This window comes from Pseudorasbora parva, chromosome 7 (assembly GCF_024679245.1).
Source record: "Pseudorasbora parva isolate DD20220531a chromosome 7, ASM2467924v1, whole genome shotgun sequence".
NCBI lineage: Eukaryota > Metazoa > Chordata > Actinopteri > Cypriniformes > Gobionidae > Pseudorasbora > Pseudorasbora parva.
In genome coordinates this window covers 19,162,870-19,187,409 of record NC_090178.1, presented here as the reverse complement: position 1 = coordinate 19,187,409, position 24,540 = coordinate 19,162,870, and the positions used below count along the sequence as shown (strand labels likewise).

Genomic DNA, 24,540 nt, shown 5'->3' with positions numbered 1-24,540 from the left:
TACTTTCTGTAAGATCTGAATTTCTGCAGTTTGAATTTTAGAATATTGATTTGATGTTCCGGATTTCTTCTTCATTTGAAATCTTGAATCTGTATTTTCAAAAACTGAATATTTCCAGTCTATTAATTCAGAACAAAATATCTTCTGTTTGAAAATACCCGTCTATACAATTTCGACATAAAAACATTTCAGATGTGTTCAATTTCAAATGTTCTATATTCAACATTTAAAAATGCAACATAATATTCAATTTTGTTAGATAACACTCAGATTTATTGACAATTCGAATTCAGATCATTTTGTCATATTTCTATCTCCATAATATATAGACTTTTCGCTGTTGGATTACCAGAATGTGCTGCACCCAAACATTAGGCCTCATGAAACTTTTGTAAATATATGAGCAAATTCGGAATAATTTGTGCATAAAATTGACCTTTACGAGGTCAAACTCTGCTCCACATTCCCAAATGCTTCGTATACCACGGATTCGTTAGTTAAACGTGAGTATATTAATGAATTCCAAACATGCGTAAATAAGAAGCGTTCGCATGCTCATTCTTAATTTGCATAATACCCGCCCATGAGTTACTACTGCAAATGACATTGGTCAGGAACGCTGTGGACTCTTCTGGAATTCTTTCTCAGGTTTGGACCCAGGATTTTCCATTAATGCTAAAGAGACTAATTGGCCATATGATATGACTAGCAATAAATATAAAATTATCGTGTGTCCACCAAAGCATGTTATAGCCATAGACTGTTAGCCAGCTAAACACCTGGTGTTCTTCTGAAAACGGCCAGCTTTAGTGGCGCTTGAAAGCGCTTTGCAAGGGCAGCGTTTTTCCAGCTGAGATACTTTGGTAGCTATGATACAGAATATCCATGGCAGTAATGTGTTACTAGTATCTCATTTTGAAGAACATTATTGAATTTAGAAATGCATTAAAAAGCAGTATTAACCTCTCTATTATTTTTATTCGGTTGGTGTACAAGTGGGATGATTGGTCGGTGTAGTTTTTGTCCCGCCCCACCTCCACTGTGATTGGACGGCCTGGTAAAAAAAAATTACAGTGACGAGCGCTGCCTATTAAACTGTACAAAAAAAAAGACTGGGCAAAAATTAACTCTTGAAATATTAAATTGGTAGGCCTGCCCTACATAGTGCATCAAAATGCAATGTCATCAGTTTGCCTAAATTAGAACACAGAACCTTCAAATGTTGTACACACCATTTACAAGTGGTAGGGAGCAGGTGTACATTTCTTTCGTACCAACCCTATGGTAACAACTAACATTTTGAAAATACAAACATTTTCGGGAATCCGAAAATTTACGTCAGAGCGGCTTTACGAACGATGTACACACAAATTCGTTCTGCTGGTGTTTCATGAATGAGGCCCATTAACTTTATTATTTTACGTGAGTATCAAATGTATATACATTACACTATCTGTCATTGCAAATTATTTTCCTACTCTATCACAACTTACATGATAGAATTGAGAACGTCATCTTTCAGCATAGAAAGAAACTGTCATGCACAGCTGATGTGCTGTGTGTATATTGTGTGCCTTTATTTTCTACATTGAGGGACAGTTGTGGCCTAATGCTTAGAGAGTCAGACTTGTAACCAGATGTGGCAGGTTCGATTCTCAATACCGGCTGGAAATGACTAAGGTGCCCTTAAGTAAGGCATCTATCCTCCAATCGCTCAAGGTGTGTGTGTGTGTGTGTGTGTGTGTGTGTGTGTGTGTCCACGGCTTCAGTGTGTGTGTGTGTGTGTGTGTGTGTGTGTGTGTTAACTCACTGGACCTAATGTGTGTGTGCTAACTTAGATGGGTTAAAATCAGCCATACTTGGCCTTTCTCTCACTTAATTTGTAAGAAAATGATGGTCAGATAGCATTAAAAGTTCTGCTCTTTACAAAAATCAAGCCCCTTCTCATTGATTTGTGAGAAGATATGCTAAGAAACAGTTATTCTACATGGCTGATATAAATTTCCTCTGTAGACTTATAATAAAGTCACTTTAAATACAATAATTTGCCCTTAAAATGAAAGAGAGTGGGGTCCAAATTTGTTTCATTGTATGGACAAAAACAGTAGAAACCTTCCTCCAATGTAAATTTTGAAGAAAGTAAGTCATAGGACCGGTTCACACAGACACGCAGGCCACAGGAATTAAAGTGCAAGGTCTAGAGATTACAATTTGAACCTCTTTTAACTTGAGAGCCGAGTATTTAGAACACAGTGTCATGCACGAGACACCACAAAAAAACACAAGATGTGAGCGCAACTATTAAAGATGTCCATCTAGTGCGTTTACATTGAAAAACAATGGAAAAGTAGCACAGTGCAATAGAAAAATGTGCTCTGTGTGAACAGCCCCATGCAGGTTTGGGATGGCAGTTATTTTATGGTGAACTTTATCTTAAAATGTTCTTTCTGGTATTTTTCAGAAATTAGAGATATTTAATGGTAGATAAAACCATGGGGAAAACGCTTTTGTAGCATTTCCCAACAAGTAACCATAAGCCCACTGTAACACTTTTAAGGTGCAAAAATGTAGTTTGGCTCAGTATGCATAAACTGAATGAAATCGGTCCGTTAAACAACCCCCATCAAAGAGCTCATCATCAGCATGACCAAAAAAGAGAAAAAGATAGACAGAAGGGTGGGGGACAGAGGGCAAAGAGAGGCAGTAGAGAGATGAAGGAAGGGCTGAATGGCTCTGGTCACTGTTTGCAAATGTGTCAAAACTAAAGTTTCCAACCGCAGTTGAGAAGAGGAAGTCAGACACATGGCAGAGGGAGGCTCAGAGTGTGTTTGCAATTTAAGGTGCTTTAACATGAAATAAGGAGCTTAAATAAAATTTAGTGACCAATATAGTGAAACTTTGGAATCCAAAAGGCCACAATGAATTGTGGGAATAAAATAAGTCAATTTGTGACACTGATCATGTGATCCCCTTTGCACAGATGGTATTGCTTTTATTGAAGTAAAAGATTAATGTGTACCAATGAGGGCGAGAGGGAGAGAGAGAGAGAGAGAGAGAGAGAGAGAGAGAGAGAGAGAGAGAGAGAGAGAGAGAGAGAGAGAGAGAGAGAGAGAGAGCTTGTAATTGAAAAAAACATACATTTTGCTCACATTTGATCTTGCAAACATTTCCTTTATTTTTTTATAATTATCATAATTTAATAATAATAATTCACTTCACCTTACAGTAATCATTAATTAGCTGCATTTATGTTTTGCTAATATTTAATTCACTGAATTATTGTCCTTTTTTCTGCCTTATACTGTTCATGTACATTTAAAAAAGAGGAATCTGAAACCTTTTGTATGTGTTAGTTTGTTATTTTTGCACCATAAATATAAGACAAAAAAAGAGACTGACAGAAAAAAAAAATGCAATATCCAAATAAGGTGCATTTTCCAATGTTTGTCATTTATGCGCCCACATCTGTATTTTACATTTGACTTATGATTAGCAATGCTGATTCAAGATGTTGTGTGTCTATAATCCATATAAACAGGAGAAACTGATATATATTAAAAGTTGCGTAGTCAAATGCAGATCGCATTATAATCTGCAATAGCAGACTAATTTAGAATGATACGTAAATGTCAGTTTGGTGTAATTATAAAGCAAAAACACTTTGTTAAATCAAATTATTTATATTTTCTGATCATGTTAACATCTCTCTTACTAAATGAAGTGAATCTGCTGCTGTTGAATATTTCTATTCTTTATTTAATAGGATTATTGTCAGCTGTGTAAAAAAGTTTTGTTCCTCAGTTTCTGATGTAAATGAAAGTAGAATGTGGAAGAATTCCAGTGTGTGATAAAACGACTGATCATGTGATGCTTTTATCAAATCAATACATCGACAGGAGGGACAGACTCCTCTGAGGCGACATTTTGTCTTAACTGAATAAATGTGGATCATTGTACTCCGTAACAAGTTTTCCATTAATTTGCAATACTGTAGCAACCAGTGTTGGGGAACCAATCGGTCAAGCTTCAATTTTCATTTATTTAAAGTAGTTCAACTACAGTTAAACTACTAATTTATCTAGCTTTTGTTTACATGCTAACAAAAAGTGGCTAACTACACCTCTTCAATGTAATTAGCATCTATTATTAGTATGTTGTTGTAAAGTAGCTGAAAAGGCAATACATGCTTTTTAAAAGTAGTAGCCACACTAGCTAGGCCAAATAACAAAAAAAGCTTCTTACATTGAGGTAATGTAGCTAACCATTTTTTGTTAGCTTGTAGACTAGCTAGTATAGTATTTATCTGCCTCAAAAAAAAAAAAAAAAAAAAATCTGTTGAAACCCTTAGTCAGCACAACAGCATTTGAACAGATACATTTACATAAAATACCACACAGCTAAACTACAAAATTCCCAAACACATCTCCAAGTGCAAAGCAGAACTTCCTTCACAGATAATAACACTGTTTATCAGAAGTAAATAAAAATAAAACATGTAAATTCGTAATCTTATAAGGCAAATTATTTGAGTTTCCCTGTCTTCGAAATTATTTTAAAAAGACCAGTTAAGCCAGTGGTTATGTTTACATGGACAAAAATAATTTGACTACTAGGTCCACTATGGCATAAATGTGAATATAAATTTGCAAAGAGAAATTTACAATTACCCAAATAGCACTACGCGTATCTGCATTAAGCATAACATGAACAAGGAACCTGCATATAGCGAGACATTCTGACTTTGACCTTTTGATTTTTTTTTAATAATCTCTTTACCTTCCAGGCTAACTTTATAAACAACTGCAAAACGTCATTATACTGCATTGCAACCAGAATGATTGATGTGACATATTTAAATATATTAATCAATATCAGTACGCAATTTAAACAAGCATGAAAATAATGCATCTACTGTATGTGTGGAGGGCCTCGTTATTTGGAATATGGCATTGTAAAAGCGAACAGTAAATACCTATGTAATCGGAATGTTTTACATGAGCATCACAGGTTAGGGAAATGGATATAACTTTGCATAGACACGGTTAGTAAGTGCATTGTCAAAATGCAGATGAAACTCATCCTGTAATGGTAATGATGTCTCCGAAACTTTTGAAATGAAGTATATCACTCTCACAAATAATTTGTAAATACTCCCCCACCCCCAACATCTCCAGGATGCAGGGTCAAATATGATGGCTTACCTCTCAGTGGTGGGATCAGAACAATTTAATGGGTATTTGAGCTCAATAATGGTCCCATCTTTATCCTGTAGAGTTCCATGATCTCCAGTGTAGTACTCCACCAACTCGGCTAACGTAGCAAACTTCTCCCCGCCATACAAGTCATAATAATCACCCGTGTTCTGAATCCTAATGTGTGTGACCATTTCCCCAACTCTGAATGAAAGATGAAGAGAAGGAAAGAGGACTGATGATACATCATGCTTAGTAAAATTCAGTTTCTGTTTACTGACTAATAATTCATCAGATAGACCTCAAAAATATGAATCCAGGACCCTATACATAAATTATCAGTTTCTTTCAGAGGCAAAATCTAACAACATCAGGACGTAATGTCGCAGGAAATGGAGTAATAGTAGCTTTACAAAGTGTGTAGAAACTGTATGTGAGTGTGTAGTAATTACTTGACTTGAGGGCTTATTCAAAAAGGATAGTAGTAATATTTGCTGTCAAAGATATTTATTAGCTTCCCAAGCTTGAACGATTCGGTATCTTCTCCAAAAATAAAAAAAAATAAAAAGAAGAAGAAAAAAAGGTATGTTTAAGTAAGCCAGCAAACCAACTTTGGTTACATAATTTGGAACTGTGGCGCAGTAAATAGGACACATACTAGTGGCATATATGTGGAGGACTTACGGGAATGCAGGTTCAAATCTGACCTGATCTGATCTGAGTATTTCCCTTTCTCTCTCCCTACACTGTACTGTCAGCTTTATAGGAACCTATTAATTAAAGGCTTGATAGTCTGTTAAAAGATAAATGGAATTCATGAAGAAGAAAAAAATTCTACACTAAATGACAATGTTTAATAAACTACAAGTGTGGTAAACAAATAAAGGTGCCTTCATAAAAGCATGACCGATATTCATATATCACATATGGAAGAAGATTTAGTCTAAGCTTCATGCAAATATGAAAACAAGTATTTTTTTCTGAATATGTTTATCTGTATATAACAATAGAATGAATAAACGTCAATATAACTGTCAGAATTGTATGGCATTATATATTCCTGTTTTGAGCTTTTTGACACTGATCTTTGCCCTTTACAATGAATTGACATTAGGCTGGCATTTAGTAACATCCATCGTAACGTGGCAACATCCATGTCACACATCGCAGGCAGTTCTACTAATCAGCCTATTGGTGTTGTTTATCATAAAGTAGACTGTTTTAAGATCAGCAACAAAAAGGAATGGAAATGGGTTTACAAAAATAATAAACGTACAAATAAATGTGCGAATTCTCGTATTGTTATGTGAAGTGAACTGTACAATGACAACTGCATGACAGATAATGAATAAAAGAAAAAAACAAATTATTAGGTATAAGAAAGTACATCAAAATGTGTTATATGCGACTGCCTGTTTGTCCAATAAATACATTTTAGGTCAGAAAACCACAACCTCACACCAAAGTGAAGTACGACATAAAAATAAATAACCAAATTAACCAAATAATTAAATGTTTATTTGCTCGTTGTGTGCGATGTCTGTATTGAGAAAAAATAACTGCTTGTTAGCTACTCTACAAGAAATCTAATAACTGGGTTGAAGAGAAGTATATAAATGTTGTCTAATAGGTTCTAGAACTAAACGCGGTCAGAAAAATCAGAGGAACAAAGACGAGTCTCAAATCAGTCAAACACAGAAATATTCAGTCAAATGTTTTTTTTTTTTTTTTTTAACAGAGTGGTTTCTTTATATAATTAGAGCAGAAATACTGGAAAGTTGAGAAAGCTATCTTCCACCCAATCTGACCTCAGCTTGTTCTCAGAACCAAATTTTCACCTCTAAATGACATAAAACGTGGCTAATAATGAAATTTTTATCATATCATCGGAAAAAAAAAATGCTGTACCTAACAGACAGGGAGAAATCGCCCACATTCTTTTTGCTGGGTCGGGCCAGGAAGCTACCATGGACACCTCGGTTCTTCAAAACAGTCTCTGCGTCTATTCCAGACAGATCTCTGTGGAACCACCTGTTTAACATGTAAATGAGCATGTGTTAATAGAATCATAATATTTTACATTTTACATCAGTACAATCATATGAATAGTATAATATATTGTACAACTTTAGGCAAGTTTTGTAGACAACTTTAGGCAAGCCAATTATTTCACAAAAATAAGTTAATTAAAATAAAAAATGCCACTTTGTGACAGACAAATTTTGGTGTAACATGCATAGTTGTTGTGATGAACAACACCTGTGGTTTAGAACACCTGCGTGAACTCGAGGGAAACTGACTTCATACATATACATCTTGGTTGATAAAATTTAACTGCAAAAATGGCTCAGAAAAGTTAAATTATTTCTGAGAAATCCCCCCCAAAAATTAAATCAGTTAGATTAAATTATGGTAAGGTACTGCAATAACATAGCATTTATGAAAGTTTCCAAATACTTTTTTAGGCTTTATGTGTGTGTGGAGGAGGTACAGAGCTGTTTAAAAGCAAATAGGCAACAACAAAAACATAATTTATAATGATGTATAATGATTATTAATGTCGTGCTGAAGCACATGCAAAAACAAGCACACTCTTACCAAGGCCTACCAAACCACCAAGTGCATTTGCAGAAATGCACATACACACAGCCCAGGCAAGCATCAACACCTTGCACTTTGCAGTTACATTCACACACACACAAACAAAAGGACATTTTTTTAAACATGTTGCAAAACACACAGATAATGGCCTGTGGTGCAAAATGTAAGAGTAGCAAAACTGAAAAAGGGAAGATGAGTTGAACAAGATTGGAACAAGAGATTCTCTCAACTTACCGAACCATCTTCCTATTTCAAGTGTTCCTCTTCCAGTGAAAAAGAAAAAGAATTGAATGCACATTAATATTGCAATAAATATGATGCATGCATAAACATAATCCAGAGCTGTAAAGAACAGTCTTCTCCTCTTGGTGTCATACATCTGCACTCATCCTCTACTTTTCCATTTGCCCCCCTCCTTCTATATCTTGTGCAGTGACATCCTTCCACACAACCAACCACAGCTCATAATCATTTGTCTAGCGGCTTCATACCTGTCCACTCTGCTTCGCCTCTCTCGAAACGTAAACACTGTATTCGGTGCTTTGAAGAGCAGGTCGTCCTGTCAGTGTATATAAGGCTGTCGTATGTCCCTCCCTCTCTCACGCTCTCATGCACGGTTACAAACTCCTTCCTTCCTTTTTGTGGCTTGTTCATAAAACAGTGAAAGCAACAAGAGAGGTAGAGAAAGATACTGAGATGTCAGATTAATTTCCTGGTTCTTCAATAACTTTTTGTCAAGAACTAATCTAGACAAACACCCAGTTTGCTATTTTGAAACTAAAAGTGACAAATAGAGGAACTACAGGCTGCGCAAAATAACTAAAGCAGCACATGAAATGCAAATTACCCTCTCTAACAGCTTCTGAATATAATTCACTGGCTTCCTATCATTTATGTTTTTTTTTTCTCGCAGGTTGATTTCACAGTTTGGGTGTCTTTGAGTCTGACAGTTAAACTCCATTGTGTTTAGTGTATATTGCACTTCCTTGTTTCCAGACTTTCACCTCACACAGAGATAGAGACGGACAGAGACAGAGAGAGGGGGGTTGGGGTGGGTTTGGTTGGTTGGTTTGGACGTTATGGTTTTGTTAATAGCATATATTGCATAAAAATTGCCAAAGGTATACATGACAAGAAAAAAAACGAAGAAAAAAATGTCACATACCACAATACCAGCATGGTCAACTAAATTCAGGACTCTTTGGTGAATAGAAAGTTCAAAAGGCCAGCACTTCTGATCAATGTAATGCATCCTTGCTGAATAAAAAGCATTAAATTATGACACACCCTCCCACCCCCAAACAAAATGTAATATACATCAAGATCGTAAGTCTATCCAGAAATAGAGAAGATTTTTGCCTTGCAAATATTATCTGTCTAGCCTCTAGGTTGCAGCTAACGTTTTGAATACATGCAAAGTCATGCAAATAACAAAATGCTTTTCAAAGGTTTCTCCAAGTGGCTATTTCTATAGTTACTTCTAACCATTCTAACCATTTTAACTTCTAACCATTTTACAAATACACAGCCAGATAAAAAAGGTATCTAGCAGTAGCGGCAGGTGTGTGTTGAATGAGGCAGTGCAAACATCCTAAACCTATAATATCAAATTTCTGGAAACACCTCGTCATTTGACAGGTGGTAAAAATAGAAATAATACATCTTACATTGATTTTTCTTTCTTCTAATCACTATATCAGCTTTCATTTAATCAAGACTTCTAACTTGACCTCTTGAAGTTAAAACTACATTTGGGTAATTAGGGGATAAGCAAGAAGCATTTCCTTTATCTTTCATGTGTGGTGTGGGGGGACGACATAGCAGTTAATTACAGTCTGGGCTTGATAATATGCTTGGATTATGATTTGGAGCACAGAGAGCCATACAGCACCACAGAACAGAAACAATATCTTGAATCTGATCCTGGCAGCAACGGGAAGTCAACAATAATATGAGGGGAAACATCAAGCAGGACAGGATCCAAAAAACTAGACCATCTTCTAAAAATAAAAATAAAAACCTTCTCTTCTAAAATTCTGTCATTATTTACTCACTATCAAGTCGTTTGAAACTTGTATGAATGTCTTTCTTCTGCTGAACACAAAATAATATATTTTAATAATGTCGGTTATTAACCAAATGGTTGCATTGACTTCCATAGTATTTTCAACGAGTCAATGGGGTCCATAAACTGTTTAGTTTCTCATATTCTTCAAAATATCTTCTTTTGTGTTCCGCAGAAGAAATTCTTGAGGGTGAGTAAATGACAGAATTTTCATTTTTGGGTGAACTACACCTTTAATCTACACTGAGAAAATAACAAAAAATGCTGTAGAAAAGTAAAAAAATTTGGAGACATACAGAAGTATTCTTTGATATAATACAGATCAAGACAGAGAAGCCCAAAGAGATTACATCTGTGCACAATACGTTAGTGAAAAGGCACCAAATAACCCATCTTTTGAGATAAAAACTAAAAAAGGCAAAGGGAATAAGATGTCAAGTCAAGTTGGAAACAGATGCGTTTGGAAAAATGAATATCAAAAGGTCAGAAAATTGTCCCTTACCTACATGACATGCTTTTGTCCTCTTCGGATTAATACTTGGTTGTATACACATGTACAATAATACAATGTCCTGTTCTGCACTTGGATGAAACGGATCAAACATCATCAACATTTATTGATCTAATAACATGGAGAGTGAAGGCTTGACTAACTATAGACGTAAGCGTCTCCTCGTTTCCAGTCTTCTCTTCCCAAAGCATATTTGCTCTGATAAGTTATCTGCCTCCCCCCACCCATTTTAGTTAATTGTCATAATTTCCCCATCCTGTCTGTAGTTGTCATTCATTAACTCATTCTTTCTCTTTCTGCACTATCCTCTGCTCTTCTCCTCTATGCAATTTCTCAACACGGTTGCTACATTTACATCCACCTAAATCCATTTATAATTGGATTGAGGTGTCTTCATCTGAACAACTCAAATCAATCCATTTGAGCTTGATCCAAACAAAATGTCAATATAATTGACAGGGGTAGTGCAACGAAGATTGTTTAGCCAATTAAATTCATAAATCATTCTACTTTCCTACATGGATTAGGATTCAAAAATACCTGCACACATGGTTCCATGTTCCGTACGTTTCTATATGTCTTTAAAAAACTGATCAGTAGAGAATATCACCTGGAAAAAAAAAAAAAAACACGTAGCATGCATATAAAACTTGGCAAGCTACCCCTTAATAAAGAGGCAACACTCTGCACGCTTAGTTACCTTTTTATTGCAGGTCTGAAAAAAAAAAAACAGAAACAGAAGACATAATAACAATAACAGGGTAACAACAATAATTACAAAGTGAGATATTCAAAACTCCTGGAAGTGAAAAATTAGACGTTAAATAAACAGCTGCATTTTTTTACCTGTGCTAGGGGGATTTTATCTACTCTCGTAGGAAAAAGAAACCGTGGCAAAATCTCTCCAATTACAATATTCAGGGGCCGATAAGGAGAGAGAATGGGGAATAAAGGTAGATTTTTTTTTAACAAGCACATAATTCATTAATAAACAATAGTTAACATGAACCTTGACTTTTCTTTAAGCAGCAGTTCTCATAATGCTAACAAAAAAATCTTGTTTATAATATATACTATATTTATAGATTCTTTCATTCTAAATGAATGAAAGGTCATTTGATGGTCTCATATGAGTTGTGGCCCTGTCCAAAATACATCCGTAAAGCTTCCCAAAACTTTAGGGAGTCCCCTTTAACATTTCAGATGTGTTTGTAAGTTTGCAGTGCCTGCATCAGTGGACTATTACCTGACAGTCTATCCGGTATTAAGACGGCAAAATGTGGATTCAGAGGAGGATTCTCATAGTGGCATTTGGGACAGGGTCTCTGTTTACATCAGCATAAACCTTTCATTCGGCTTCCAACTGCTGCTTGACGGGACTTAAAGTAGGATAAGATGGAGAACACATGATTTTAGGTTGTATCTGGTTGGAAACCAGATGTTTATGGGTTCAAACAGGCATTTGAAATTCAAGCTTGTGGAAATGCACTAAAAACAGTGATTCAACAAGTGTGGATTACAACATAATACACACCTGAGGAGAAAAGAGTCCCCACGGCAAAGATCCATTCCACACAAAGAAATCCACACCAGCACTTCAACCTTGCCCTGCATTGACTAAAACAGTGCAAAGGAGGTGACCTGAAAAATCTGAACTGGATTTCTATTGGTGAATAATTTGGGTGCTGTGTATTCTAACATCTCCTAGGTCAGCAAGTGTGTGTTCACAGAATTTTAAAATGGAGGGAATGCCTCTAAATTGAGTTTAACGGGGAAATGTTAGGGAACCACAGTGTGTTAGCTATAGGAACCACTCCATTCTCCTTCTGTCCAAACTAGTGTGGGCAGCTTGAACTTATTTCAGATATATACAACGGATCTGATCACCTGACCCAGGTGCATGTCTCTATGTATGTGAGATGATTCCTCATCGTGACTTGTGAGAGGTACGGGTGAAAAATTCATCCGGGGGGGGGTCATCAGCGTGGCGCCTGCGTCTGTGTGACCTCCGGTCCTCGGCTTGCCAGCCTACTAAGGATGCTTCTTTCCGACATCTGCAGCCGCACAGCGACAGGCGGTATTCGAGCAATGGTTGCTGGGAGCCGGGTGACATCTGCCTTCATGTCGCTGAGCAGCTCCTCCAGTTGTTTGAGAACTGACAGAAATATTGATGATAGGACATATTTTTGAACACGTCTCCATTTATTTAAACATTATAAGTAAGTAAATTCATCACTTTCATCATTTGTGCCAATATACATCAATAAAGCTACAGGATATAATCAAGCCAAATGTGGTGTGCAAATCTATGGTGCGATGCTAAGTAAAGTGTGATTTTTTTTTGTGGCTTTGAACAGTGCTGCATTGGAAACACTGTGATAAGGTGTAAAAGTAGCTGAATAAAGATTTGCATAATAATTAGGACTCTGCGCCTCACAATTAATTTTAATTTGGATTCAAATTCATTTGGATTAAAACTCAATTTGATTTAGACTCATGTTGGATTTGGACTGATATTCAAATAGATTCAGATTCATATTTGAATCCATATTTCGTATGGATTCAAAATAAATTTGAATCTGACTAGATTTAGATTTAAATTCAATTTGGTTTAAATTCATATTTGATTTAGATTCTAATTCAATTTAAATCTTACTGAATTTAGATTCATATTTGATTTGTATACAAATTTAAATAGATTTTAATTAAAATAAAATTAGATTTGTATTTGAATTCAAACACACAACTGGATTTAGATTAAAAGTTAATTTGATTTAAATTCATATTTGATTTAGATTCAATTTCTATTTAAATCCGACTGGATTTAGATTCATATTTGATTTAAATGGATTTTAATTAAAATTTAATTAGATTTGTATTCAAATTCAGATTTTAATTTAATTTGCTTAATACATTTCTATACATATTTAGATTAAAAATTCACAATTCACTTAAATGTGAAAATTAAGTTGTGTTAAAAGATCCAGAATCATATGTGAAATAAACATTAATAATTTACATAAATTTAAATCATTTTTCCTTGACTGCTCAAAATTAATGACAATCATTTTGCATTTCACTTATTTGTGCTTTATCACACTACTCCATTGCAAAAGGGTGTGCAAAGCTGTGTTGTGATTAAGTTGTGCTGCACTGTAGTTATTTCTGGGAATTGTACCTTTGTGTAGAACTGCATTAGCAGGCTTGTTTCCTGACATGGACTCTTTACTGAGATGCTGGTGTGACTCCGCAAGACACTCCACCTCACTGAAGCGTGTGTTGAGTGCCATAGAGGGGTGAGAGGGGTCCTCTGTCATGTTTAGATATGCAGCACGTCTGAGCTGCTCCTCAATCACCAGAGCCTGTTCCAACAGCTAAAGACGGACATAAATGAAGTTGAAAGAAGAGCCAACAAATGTAGCTCTAGGCAAACAATGAAGACAGTGTGTATAAGTTTTGTAGTTTCTGTAAATCTCTAACCTTAAACCTGCGAGCAAGGAACTTGTTTTTGATCTCAAGAAAGTTTCCTCGGCTCATCTCTCCCTTAAAGGGCTCGTTGAGTATGGCGAACCTCGGGTCATTCTGCACATCCTGCCAGCGAGCATAGCCGTGGCTGATGGTACAGAGGTGAAGGACATAATAATCTATAAAATTAGGGTCGCTTCAGATAAATACTAACGGTTAAATACGTTTCTACATAATTCCTGAAATTCTATTTGTTTCTCCATAATTCTTAAAAAAAATGTTTTTTGCCATTTTAGTTTTTTAATGACTTTATACTTTAACTATTATTTTAAAATGCAAAAAATGGTCATAATTAAGAGTTTGTGTGTCCAAACTTCTGAGTGTAATGAGGGTAGTATAATTTTAAATAATACAAAAAAAAAATACAAAAAAAAGTATATATGTTAATAAAATACACTAAAACAAGACATGTTCCTTTCAGTGATGCAAGCAAATGTATTGCTTTATGAGTACTGACTAAAACATTGACTACCAAAATTATCAATAAAATTAAGTTAATAGGTCAAGGATACTGTATGATACCAGCCAGCAGCCAGTAGTCGTGGCGACGATGCCAGATCTCGTAAGTCTTCTTGGTGACCGTGGCGGCTCTCTCTTCATTCTGCCAGAGAGAATGAAGCTCTAGAGAGAGAAACAGAGGGACCATTGATTCAAAATTCACCAGCACGTACACATACACACACACCTAGTAAATTCCCAGTGTACCTGTGAAACCTCCATCAGCGATGTTAAACATGAACCTTTGCTTCACTGCTTTCTTTTTCTCCTCGCTCACTCCATCCCCTCCTCCGCTTGTCTCTTTGGTGTTCTCTCCATTTTGCAGCTTAGCGGAGTCCTCTGACTTCATTCCGTCCTTCTCGTCTTTTGGCTCTGGTTGACGAGAGAAAGAAAGAGACATTATTTATTTATTGTAACAGTTTTGTGTGGAATAAAGGTGTGTTGTTTGTGTTAGTATGTACCTTTCTTCTCATCTCTTGCTGGGCTGGTGTCCATTTTTTCTGTCTTCTCTTCAGAAGATTCTTCTGTAATGGAGTAAGAGAGTATTCATGCTACAGATGGGACCTTTACTAGAAAATTCTGGTCATTTTAGGACAAGTTTGCATTGAATGAAGATGGATATTAAATCACATATGAATATCAAATATCAAATCCAATAGAAAAAAATACTTATTTACCTTTGGTTTTGGATGTGTCTGCGCTGCTTGTGGCATCTGAATTATCAGCTTTGACATCTGAAGACGAGTTATCCTTCGATTCAGTGGGCTTCTCTTCTTTCTCGCTATCCTTCTCATTTTCTACATCCTTTTCTGTTGATGGTGAGGTGGTCTCTCTTTCCCTTTCCTTTTTCTCTTCTTTCTTTGCTGGACTGGAGGATTTCTCACCTTCATCAGGAATCTCAATAATCTGAGAAAAAAAGAAGGAACGTGAGAATGGCAGTTGGAGACATGAAGAAAGACAAAGCGAGATAGGCAGGTGTTTACAAAAGGAAAGTGTTTAAAAATACAGGAGGACTGAAACAGGAAGATGAAGTGAAAAAGTGAGACTGTAAATAACAAGTACCTCATCCTCCTGCCTGAACCCTTTCGTCTCCTTCTCTCCATCCCCCTCCGTCTTCTCCTCCAGCTCTTTTACCTCTTCACTTTTGGAAAGGTCTTCTGTTTGGGTGAGAGAGAGAGGATTAATGCGTAATGATTAGCTACGCAGACATACTGGACAAATCTTCCTTCTCCATGCAACTCGTCATAAAATGGTCAAATTATCTGACATTTAGCTGGGGTTTTTTTCATGTTCACTGGACCACATGACTTTTGGTAGAAAACAATTTCCCCAGAATATTAATTACGTGTAAAGCAGTTTTGTTGAATTGATAATAAAAGACAAAAGCCCTATTCGGACAGGACTAGTTTTCTAAAAGGTTTTTGAGGCACAATTCTTATTACTCAACGTCAGTGATCTCATGCACAAGATGGATGCATTCAGATGGGACTAACATCTCTGTGTCGATTACAGAGGGTGGAAGTGTGTGTTTTCTAGACTTGGGCGTCACAGAAGGTTCTGTGCTTGTGTGCATCACATAATGAAGTATATGTTTTTTTTATGTATAACTTATTGATATAACTTTGTAACAGTGGTGGTGGCTGCCCTTAAATTTATTCGTTTATTATTAAAACCCTATTCAAATAAACTTTTCAAAGTGATGACATCAAAAACGTTGATCCATATTGGAGGAAGTGAGAATGGAAGTTTTGAACGTTTATATCTTCTAAATGCTAATTATTTCATTGTTTTGGAGCACACTAGCTTATAGACAACCTTATGCCTAACATATTCATAACAAAGGCCAAAAAAAAAAACGTTAAGTACTTCAATACCACAGCATAAACTACTAGCCTAACTAATAAAGTTTAAATATTAAAGACAACTGAACAGTCAGTAATAAAATAAGAATACAAGCTTAGATAAATACAAAAGAACAAAGTTTTGAACAAAGCAAGGTCTAACAGTAGTATTCAGGTACAGAAATGTAATAATGAAAATGTAAAAGAACACCGCAGTGTTCACTGTATAAAAATTAAATATAGATGAATCTTTGTTAAAGCTGTATTTTGTTTGATTATCATTAGTGAAGCAGGTATTTATAGGCTGCTGCCTTTTTAAGACTATCTAATGACGATTTAATTGCGAATCACATGCGTTTATAAAACGTGGGGCCTGGTCTGTACGGATCATGGATGAACTAAAATATGAATAAACTTTTTAAAAAAAAATATTTTAATACAGAATTTAAAAACATCATCATAGATTCATAGATGTATGTATGAATAAATGAATAGAAATGGTGTAATGTCATTGACCCATATGTGTCTTATACTAATTTGTTATTATTTATATAATATAATATTATTTATTATTATTCTATTTTTAGATTTTCACTTTTTTAATTTGAGTAATTTTGTCATGTCAGTGCTTTAGTCGATTTTATGTATATATAGAGCTTTCAATATTATTTTTTATTTTAGTCATTTTAGTATTCAACTTAAATGAATTTCAGTTAGTTAACAAGGAAACAAAAAGGCAATTTTTCATTTAATATTTATATTGCATTTAATTTCAGATTAATTTCACTTACCAAAATAATTTTAAAATTGTTTTAGTTAACAATAACAACACTGATATGCATGTGTACCTGGTGCTGGTGTGTTAGGCTGGGTATCTGCAGGCGTCCCAGTAGAGGGTGTTTTCGGATCGTCTCCTGCTGCAATGGCCGCTGCTCTTTTGCTTTCCTCCAGTTCTTTCATCCAGGGCATTGACCACTGACCATTGACATGCTCAAACTCCTGCACCTGTAGGAGTTTAAAACAGCCAAATCACATAACACCACTATCTTTCACAGAAACAAATAGCTCACTATTAACCACTAAAAAACTAGCAATCATGACTTCACACACCTTCTTGCGGATCAGTGACATCACACCTATGCGTGTGAGAACGTGTTGTCGTGACAGTCCTTCCCTTGGAACGCCATCAGCAAATGTTTCTGCCCCGTCTGCTCCTGGCTCACACAGGTGACGCATAAAGAGGGACACGTATGCCCTAAAAAACAGAGAGTGCTCAAGCAAATTAGGTTTAAAAAAAGTTACAAAAAAGACAAGAACTCCTGTAAGAAATGTCAGACTCACTTGAACTCCTTCTCTGATTTGCCTCGCAGGTCTCTAACGAGCCACTGGGTTGTGAAGGCATCCTGGGGAGGCATCCCATAACGCATCACCGCATTCAGGAAGGCCTTCCTTTGCCGAGCATTGAAACCCAACACCTAATGAGGAGAGAGCGGCTAAGTACCACTGAGTATGTCAAGGGAATATTTAAAACAAGTTAAAAGGTAACTGAAGTTTAACCTCAATGTTTCCTCCCACTCTGGCCAGTAGGGGGGGCAGTGGTTTGTCTTTATCATTCCTCAAGCCTTTGCGACTTGGTCTTCGGGAGTTAGCTGCAAACACAAAAAATTACTATGTCAATACAAATATACATATCTGTATAATAACTGCTACTGGTCATTCATATAAAGATGGTTTAACTTCATTCTTCACCTTCAGACCGCTCATCGAAGTCCTCATCACCCTCCTCAGAAGCTACGGAGTAATCTGATTGATTATCAGACTGATCATCCTGCCAGTCTGAGAACACAAATCAGTGGGACAATATATTATTGAGCGCTTGAATTCTCTTGACAAGAAAATATTTAATTTAAGGGGACAAAAAAAACAAAATCATGCAGACATCTACAACAAAAAGGTCAAACGTTTAGACAGGCTTGTGCCTAAACGCTATTATTTTTTATTATTACATTTTATTCTATTTTGTTTATATAATGTACAATTATAATGTACAAATAATGTAAATATTTTGACTTTAACGATTTTATAAATGCAATTTTATTCATAAATTTTTTTTTTATTAAATCATTTAAATTACTTTTTTAGTTTTGACAAATTCAATATTATTCAAAAATTGTATAAGAAGTTAATAAAAAAGAATGGGTAGGTGTGTCCAAATTTTACTGGTCGCATACATCTATACAACAACCAAAATAAATTTTAATAAATTAATAAACTATAAATATAATCCTTTATAAATACAAAGGAATTAATTTAAACATGAAACATTATTTTTATTGGAAAGAATGTACAGATATTACACAAAACACAAAAATAAATCTACCAGACCTAAAACCACAACACACGTGCTACTACTCACAAACACACAGGGAAATAGTAAAAAAGCTTTAAAAGTGCGTCTGTACCCCGTCTACTACCTCTGTCCTCCTGTGAGCAATCGTTGTAGTTGACAGGTTTGCGAGGGCGCTTGCCTTTGCCCAGGTGACGAGCAAGATCTTCCTGCTGCTGCTCATAATGATGGCGCAACAGTTTCTCCCAGTAATCAGGATCTACACTCTCTTCCTGCTTAATGATCTCTCTATCCACATCCTCCTCCTGACAAAGACATACCATTTGATATACATACATATGGCACAAACACACCACACACAGAATCCCACACAAACTTACCTCCTCTTCCTCATCTTTGACTACATACTGGGCCACTTTAAAGGAGCTGAGGTATTCATTCATACTCTGCAGCTCTGTGTCATCCGTTGCATCCTGGTTTCTATCCAACAACCGATCAATGGCTTTGTCATCATAGTGGATCACACTGCTGTCTTCCTCCTTACTATCACCTGGATGATAAATATTTATTTGATTTAAAATTGATTTTAATTTTTACTTTGTCCATTTCTTGGATTGAGCATGTTATTTCCATTGATTTTTGTATTTATTTATTTATTAATTCATACATTATTTATACTTAAATATTTTCTGTATTGTCTAGTACTATTATTTTCAATCTTCATTCTGACCCTCTGTCTGAAATTACCTGTTTTTAAGGGACAGCTCCCTGTTTTTAATGGCTAACATCATTGCATAGGAAACAGTATCAAAGCCCATGTGAGTAAAGTGTTTTGAAAACTTTTTCCATATAAGACTCATTTACAGACAAAGCATTATGAAATAAATTTACTTATGGTTTGTGATGCAGCTGCTATATGCTCAGTTTCATCTTTAAACAAAGGTTTCTTTGCGAACTCTCCATTACAACGTGCATCTTTTGCAAAGCAAAATGCACCGAACAAACATGTAATCCTCCAACGTGGTTCGCGACCCCATTAAAATAAATCATCCACTTGTTTCTGAAGCTGGGATCCTTCTTAAGTCTGTACAGAGATCCAAACGAGTCGTATAAACTGGACAAGTAAAAGCGAACATACTTTAACTCGTCCATTTGTCCTGTTGTGGAGTATATCAGAAACTAAACGCAGGCCTGTATACTGTATCCAGTGTAGACATCGTCAGGAATTAAAATGGGTTATATTTGCTTTTGATGCGTCGCTCACATCCAGTGTAGGCCAATATCAGCCGGAGCGACTGAATGCCAGTGGACGGGGCTTATGGTGGATAGATGTAAAGAAATATTGGCCGATATCTTGCTCTGGAGGCAGTCATATCCTACAAAATGAGCCGTTTGGAGCTTGATTAAATCAATGATTTGTTTGTAATGAGGACGCCATTTTAAGCCATGATGTTTTAACGACGGTACAAAGATCTGTTGTATGTCAAAAGATCAAGGCAAAGTTGATTTCACATGTCATTACCCCTTTAATCATGCTAATAAAGCTTTCGTAAAACTAATTTTGAGGGCGAGAGATGATAGGTAAAACCCAACACGGATTTGAAGTGAGCGATAACCGGGGGATGTCATTTAATTCTGGAACCCACAGTAAGAATTTATTTTATTTAGTATGTCAGGTGTCTACTTGTAGCATTTCCCCTGGCCCACCATAAAGAGATGTTGTTATTTTTAACCTACAGCTTCAGAACGAAACTCTGCTCATTAACATCAGTGCTCAGAATAACAAGGTCATGCGTAGTTTAAAGCTCTAAATAATCTTCAACTGAAAGCAGAACTTCACATTTACACCACAGCAGCTTGTGTTGTGGATTTTTTTGTATCATACTGACTGATACACAAAACTTATACGCTCTTAAAAGGCTGATGTTAATTACTGTAGCCAAAGTTCAGCTGCATTTAGATTATTCAATTAATCATTATTGTTTTGTCAAAAGTCTATGCCACTTTCTGATCTCAATTCAAGTGAGTCATGTTTAGAAGAAAACTATTCTTTAAAACAGTGTTTTTCTCACCCTCTCCGAGCTCATCTTTGAAAAGCTGTTCTGTGCCGAACTTTAAGATGTCATCCAATTCTTGCTTGGACATGGATCCCGCCTTGGAGCCCAGACCAGGCCGCACCACCAGGTGGGTCAACATCATCTTCTTCTTTGCCACCTAAGACACAAGGGTCATGCGATGACTTTTGCAAGTAGTAGTGTTTGATTGTTAAGTATTTTTCCACATAGTTTTGTATTTGCCTGGGTTTTAAATGGTTTCAAACCACTGTTTCATATCCTACCTGTGTAATTCTCTCCTCAACAGATGCTTTAGTGACAAATCGATAGATCATGACCTTCTTATTCTGACCAATACGATGAGCCCTGCTAAATGCCTAAAAGACAATAGGAGAGAGACAGTGTTAGAAAGAGTTCAACCACACAGTCTCTCTCACAGAGATGTTTTGTTTGATAGTTTTAGCGTTGGGTATTTCACATCGCCTCCACCTGGATATCATTGTGCGGGTTCCAGTCTGAGTCATAGATGATGACAGTGTCTGCGGTTGCCAAATTGATCCCCAAACCCCCTGCTCTGGTGGACAGGAGGAAAACAAACTGAGGAGCACCAGGAGCTGCAGCAAGAGGAAATAGAGGGTTTTTTTTGTCAAAATAAAACATCCACAATATTGATCAAACTGCTGTTATGGTTGGCATTATCCCCTTACCATTGAATCTATCTATGGCTTCCTGTCTCATTCCTCCAGTCACCCCTCCGTCTATCCTTTCATACTTGTATCCGTCGTTCTCTAGGAAGTCTTCCAGCAAATCCAACATCTTTGTCATCTACAACCAAGTTAAAATATATTCAAGTATATTGTTTAATTCTGAGTGTATAGGTGCTGGTCATATATTTAGAATATCATCAAAAAGTTGATTTATTTCACTAATTCCATTAAAAAGTGAAACGTGTATATTATATTCATTTATTACACACAGACTGATATATTTAACATTTTTATTTATTTAAATTTTGATGATTACAACATTATTTTTATAACCAAATTCAGAATCTCAAAAATATTGTAAAAAAGTTCAATATTTAAGACACCTGGTGCCACACTCTAATCAGCAAATTAACCCAAAACACCTGCAAATGTCTTTAAATGGTCTCTCAGGCCCCATCCACATGAAGCCAGAGCTTTCCCAATCTGATCTTTTATCCCCCTCGTTTCAAGAAATATCTAAGTCCACATGAGATCCCTGAAACGGATCGTATGCAAGACATGGGTTTCAGCTGTGGCATTCCTTGTCTCAAGCCACTATTGAACAAAAGACAGCGTCAGATGTGTGTCGCCTGGGCTAAAGACAAAAAGGACTAGACTGCTGCTGAGTGGTCCAAAGTTATGTTCTCTGATGAAAGTAAATTTTGCATTTTCTTTGGAAATCAGGGTCCCAGAGTCTGGAGGAAGAGAGGAGAGGCACACAATCCACATTGCTTGAGGTCCAGTGTAAAGTGTCCACAGTCAGTAATGGTCTGGGGTGCCAATGCCATGTCATCTGCTGGTGTTGGTCCACTGTGTTTTCTGAGGTCCAAGTTCAAGCAGCCATATACCAGGAAGTTTTAGAGCACTTCATGCTTTCTGCTACTGACCAACTTTATAGACATACAGATTTCATTTTCCAACAGGACTTGCACACAGTGCCAAAGCAACCAGTACCTGGTTTAAGGACCATGGTATCCCTGTTCTTAATTAGCCAGCAAATTCGCCTGACCTTAACCCCATAGAAAATCGATGGGGTATTGTGAAGAGGAAGAGGCGATATGCCAGACCCAACAATTCAGAAGAACTGAAGGCCACTATCAGAGCAACCTGGGCTCTCATAACACCTGAGCAGTGCCACAGACTGATCGACTCAATGCCACGCCACATTGCTGCAGTGATTCAGGCAAAAGGAGCCCCAACTAAGTATTGAATGCTGTACATGTTCATACTTTTCAGTTGGCCAAGATTTCTAAATATACTTTCTTTGTATTGGTCTTAAGTAATATTCAAATTTTCTGAGATACTGAATTTGGGATTTTCCTTAATTGTCAGTTATAATCATTAAAATTAAAAGAAATAGAAATTTGACATATATCATTCTGTGCGTAATGAATGATTAGAATATACAAGCTTCACTTTTTGAATAGAATGAGTGAACTAAATCAACTTTTTGATGATATTCTAATTATAATACCAGCACTTGTATTTGTAATCTGTGTGTGTTTCTGGCATGTGTGTATGTACCTGTGAGAATATAAGCACTCTATGTCCACCCTCCTTCAGTTTTTTCAGCATCTTACACAGAAGCATCAGCTTCCCAGAAGACTTTGTGAGGGCACTGCCATCATACATGCCATTGGGCATTTTAGGAGCTTCCTGAAAAATGAGACCCATAAAGATCAGCTGAAATTATAACTTTTTCATCATTCATTTAAAACTTAAAAGCTGTAAGTTGCTAATCTAAAATGGTACAGTCCTAGCTGAGAGTGAGGTAGTGAGTGAGTGGAAGCTCACATTAGCAGCTGTGGGAAAGAGGTAGGGGTGGTTACAGCACTTCTTCAGGTCCATAACCACATTGAGCAGAGACACCTGGTTTCCTCCTCCACGAGTGTTCAGAGCTTCAAAGTTGCGTGTCAGGATGTACTTGTAGTATTTCCTTTGGCAGAAAAACAGGAAATCGAATTAGAGACTATTGTAGTAAAAAAAAAAAAACTTGAGTAAATGTAAATTAAAAGGATATAAATAGTTGGATAATCAGAATCAGTCATACAGTACAATGAATCATGCTGTAAATAACTAATAGGGTGTCCAGCAGGTGGCGCAAATAAGTCTGAATGAAAAATGTGCAGAATCCTCAACAGAACACTGACAAACACTGAACGTCTCGTACTTCTGCATGGGGCTGAGCTCCACTCGCACGATGAGCTCAGTTTTTGAGGGCATGTGTTTGAAGACATCAGCTTTAAGTCTTCTGAGCATGTGTGGACCCAACATGTCGTGCAGTTTCTTAATTTGGTCTTCTTTAGCTATGTCCGCAAACTCTTCCAGGAAACCGTCAAGATTACTGAAACACACATTTGGTACTGAACAAAGGCAACAACAACAAAAAACTGAGGGCACATAAACATCCTCATCACACTTACTTATCAAGAACACACACACACTTACTTGAATCTCTCGGGCGTGAGGAAGTTGAGCAAATGGAAGAGCTCCTCCAGGTTATTCTGTAAAGGTGTTCCTGTCAACAGCAGCTTATGCTGAAGAGGATAGTTATTCAGCACACGAAAGAACTGAGAAAGAGTGGGAAAGTGAGGGAAAGTGAGTCTGTTAGTTTTACATCCAAGATTGTTCTATCATAATAAATCAAACTTCTGTCATCATCTATTAACTCTCATGCTGCTTCCAAACCTGTGACATTCTTCAAAAATATGCAAAACACCATAAAAGACCACCAGATCTTTGCACCATTATAGCTTTGTATAAGCTTTATATATAGTTTTATAGGTAAAAAGGCTAAATGTAAGTAGTTTTAACCTCTAGTCATATCAGCTGCAATCCAATCATTGAGCTCAACTAAAATAAATATTCAAATAAAATACTCAGATGTGTGAATGAAGCATTTAAAAACTGTCTCAAACTGGGTCATAGAAAATATATTACTCCAAATAACAATTTCTTCACAAATCTACTTCTTTCTTGAGCTCTTTTCATCAATGTGTCAAGAAGAGCTAGGGGAGGATGTCAAGATTTTCAGTGAACAATGGCTTAAATTTTGATCTGTTCCCCTTTTGTGCTCGAAGGAAGAGACAAAGTCATGAAGGTTTGGAACTACATGGAGGTGAGTAAATGATGACGGAATTTTCAGTGACAACTTTGTGTG

At 36.3% G+C, this 24,540-nt stretch overlaps 2 protein-coding genes across 5 annotated transcripts in view; both read right to left on the bottom strand.

Annotated features, from left to right (window-relative positions):
* ptpn6 (protein tyrosine phosphatase non-receptor type 6) overlaps positions 1 to 10,529 on the bottom strand; it is a 30,117-nt gene extending 19,588 nt beyond the window's left edge. Inside the window, exons 1-5 of one of the 3 annotated variants that reach the window (XM_067448440.1) lie at positions 10,361 to 10,529; positions 8,285 to 8,438; positions 8,028 to 8,056; positions 7,101 to 7,223; positions 5,202 to 5,396 (exon numbers count right to left, since the gene is read on the bottom strand). In XM_067448440.1, the coding sequence (XP_067304541.1) occupies positions 5,202 to 5,396; positions 7,101 to 7,223; positions 8,028 to 8,035 (326 nt within the window). In that variant the 5' untranslated portion in view covers positions 8,036 to 8,056; positions 8,285 to 8,438; positions 10,361 to 10,529. Of the gene's footprint in view, positions 1 to 5,201; positions 5,397 to 7,100; positions 7,235 to 8,027; positions 8,057 to 8,284; positions 8,820 to 10,360 lie in introns of those variants that run through there. The other 2 variants (XM_067448439.1, XM_067448438.1) reach the window with 2 other exon arrangements.
* A 531-nt stretch (positions 10,530 to 11,060) lies between these two features.
* chd4b (chromodomain helicase DNA binding protein 4b) overlaps positions 11,061 to 24,540 on the bottom strand; it is a 24,763-nt gene continuing 11,283 nt past the window's right edge. Inside the window, exons 18-40 of one of the 2 annotated variants that reach the window (XM_067448433.1) lie at positions 23,829 to 23,950; positions 23,551 to 23,724; positions 23,175 to 23,316; positions 22,905 to 23,036; positions 21,342 to 21,459; positions 21,124 to 21,248; positions 20,919 to 21,011; positions 20,653 to 20,794; positions 18,961 to 19,130; positions 18,696 to 18,885; positions 17,983 to 18,069; positions 17,791 to 17,882; positions 17,575 to 17,708; positions 17,344 to 17,488; positions 17,082 to 17,238; positions 15,455 to 15,549; positions 15,070 to 15,298; positions 14,854 to 14,916; positions 14,600 to 14,764; positions 14,407 to 14,515; positions 13,850 to 13,982; positions 13,548 to 13,743; positions 11,061 to 12,524 (exon numbers count right to left, since the gene is read on the bottom strand). In XM_067448433.1, the coding sequence (XP_067304534.1) occupies positions 12,349 to 12,524; positions 13,548 to 13,743; positions 13,850 to 13,982; positions 14,407 to 14,515; positions 14,600 to 14,764; positions 14,854 to 14,916; positions 15,070 to 15,298; positions 15,455 to 15,549; positions 17,082 to 17,238; positions 17,344 to 17,488; positions 17,575 to 17,708; positions 17,791 to 17,882; positions 17,983 to 18,069; positions 18,696 to 18,885; positions 18,961 to 19,130; positions 20,653 to 20,794; positions 20,919 to 21,011; positions 21,124 to 21,248; positions 21,342 to 21,459; positions 22,905 to 23,036; positions 23,175 to 23,316; positions 23,551 to 23,724; positions 23,829 to 23,950 (3,189 nt within the window). In that variant the 3' untranslated portion in view covers positions 11,061 to 12,348. The remainder of the gene's footprint in view (positions 12,525 to 13,547; positions 13,744 to 13,849; positions 13,983 to 14,406; positions 14,516 to 14,599; positions 14,765 to 14,853; positions 14,917 to 15,069; positions 15,299 to 15,454; positions 15,550 to 17,081; positions 17,239 to 17,343; positions 17,489 to 17,574; positions 17,709 to 17,790; positions 17,883 to 17,982; positions 18,070 to 18,695; positions 18,886 to 18,960; positions 19,131 to 20,652; positions 20,795 to 20,918; positions 21,012 to 21,123; positions 21,249 to 21,341; positions 21,460 to 22,904; positions 23,037 to 23,174; positions 23,317 to 23,550; positions 23,725 to 23,828; positions 23,951 to 24,540) is intronic. The other variant, XM_067448434.1, reaches the window with a different exon arrangement.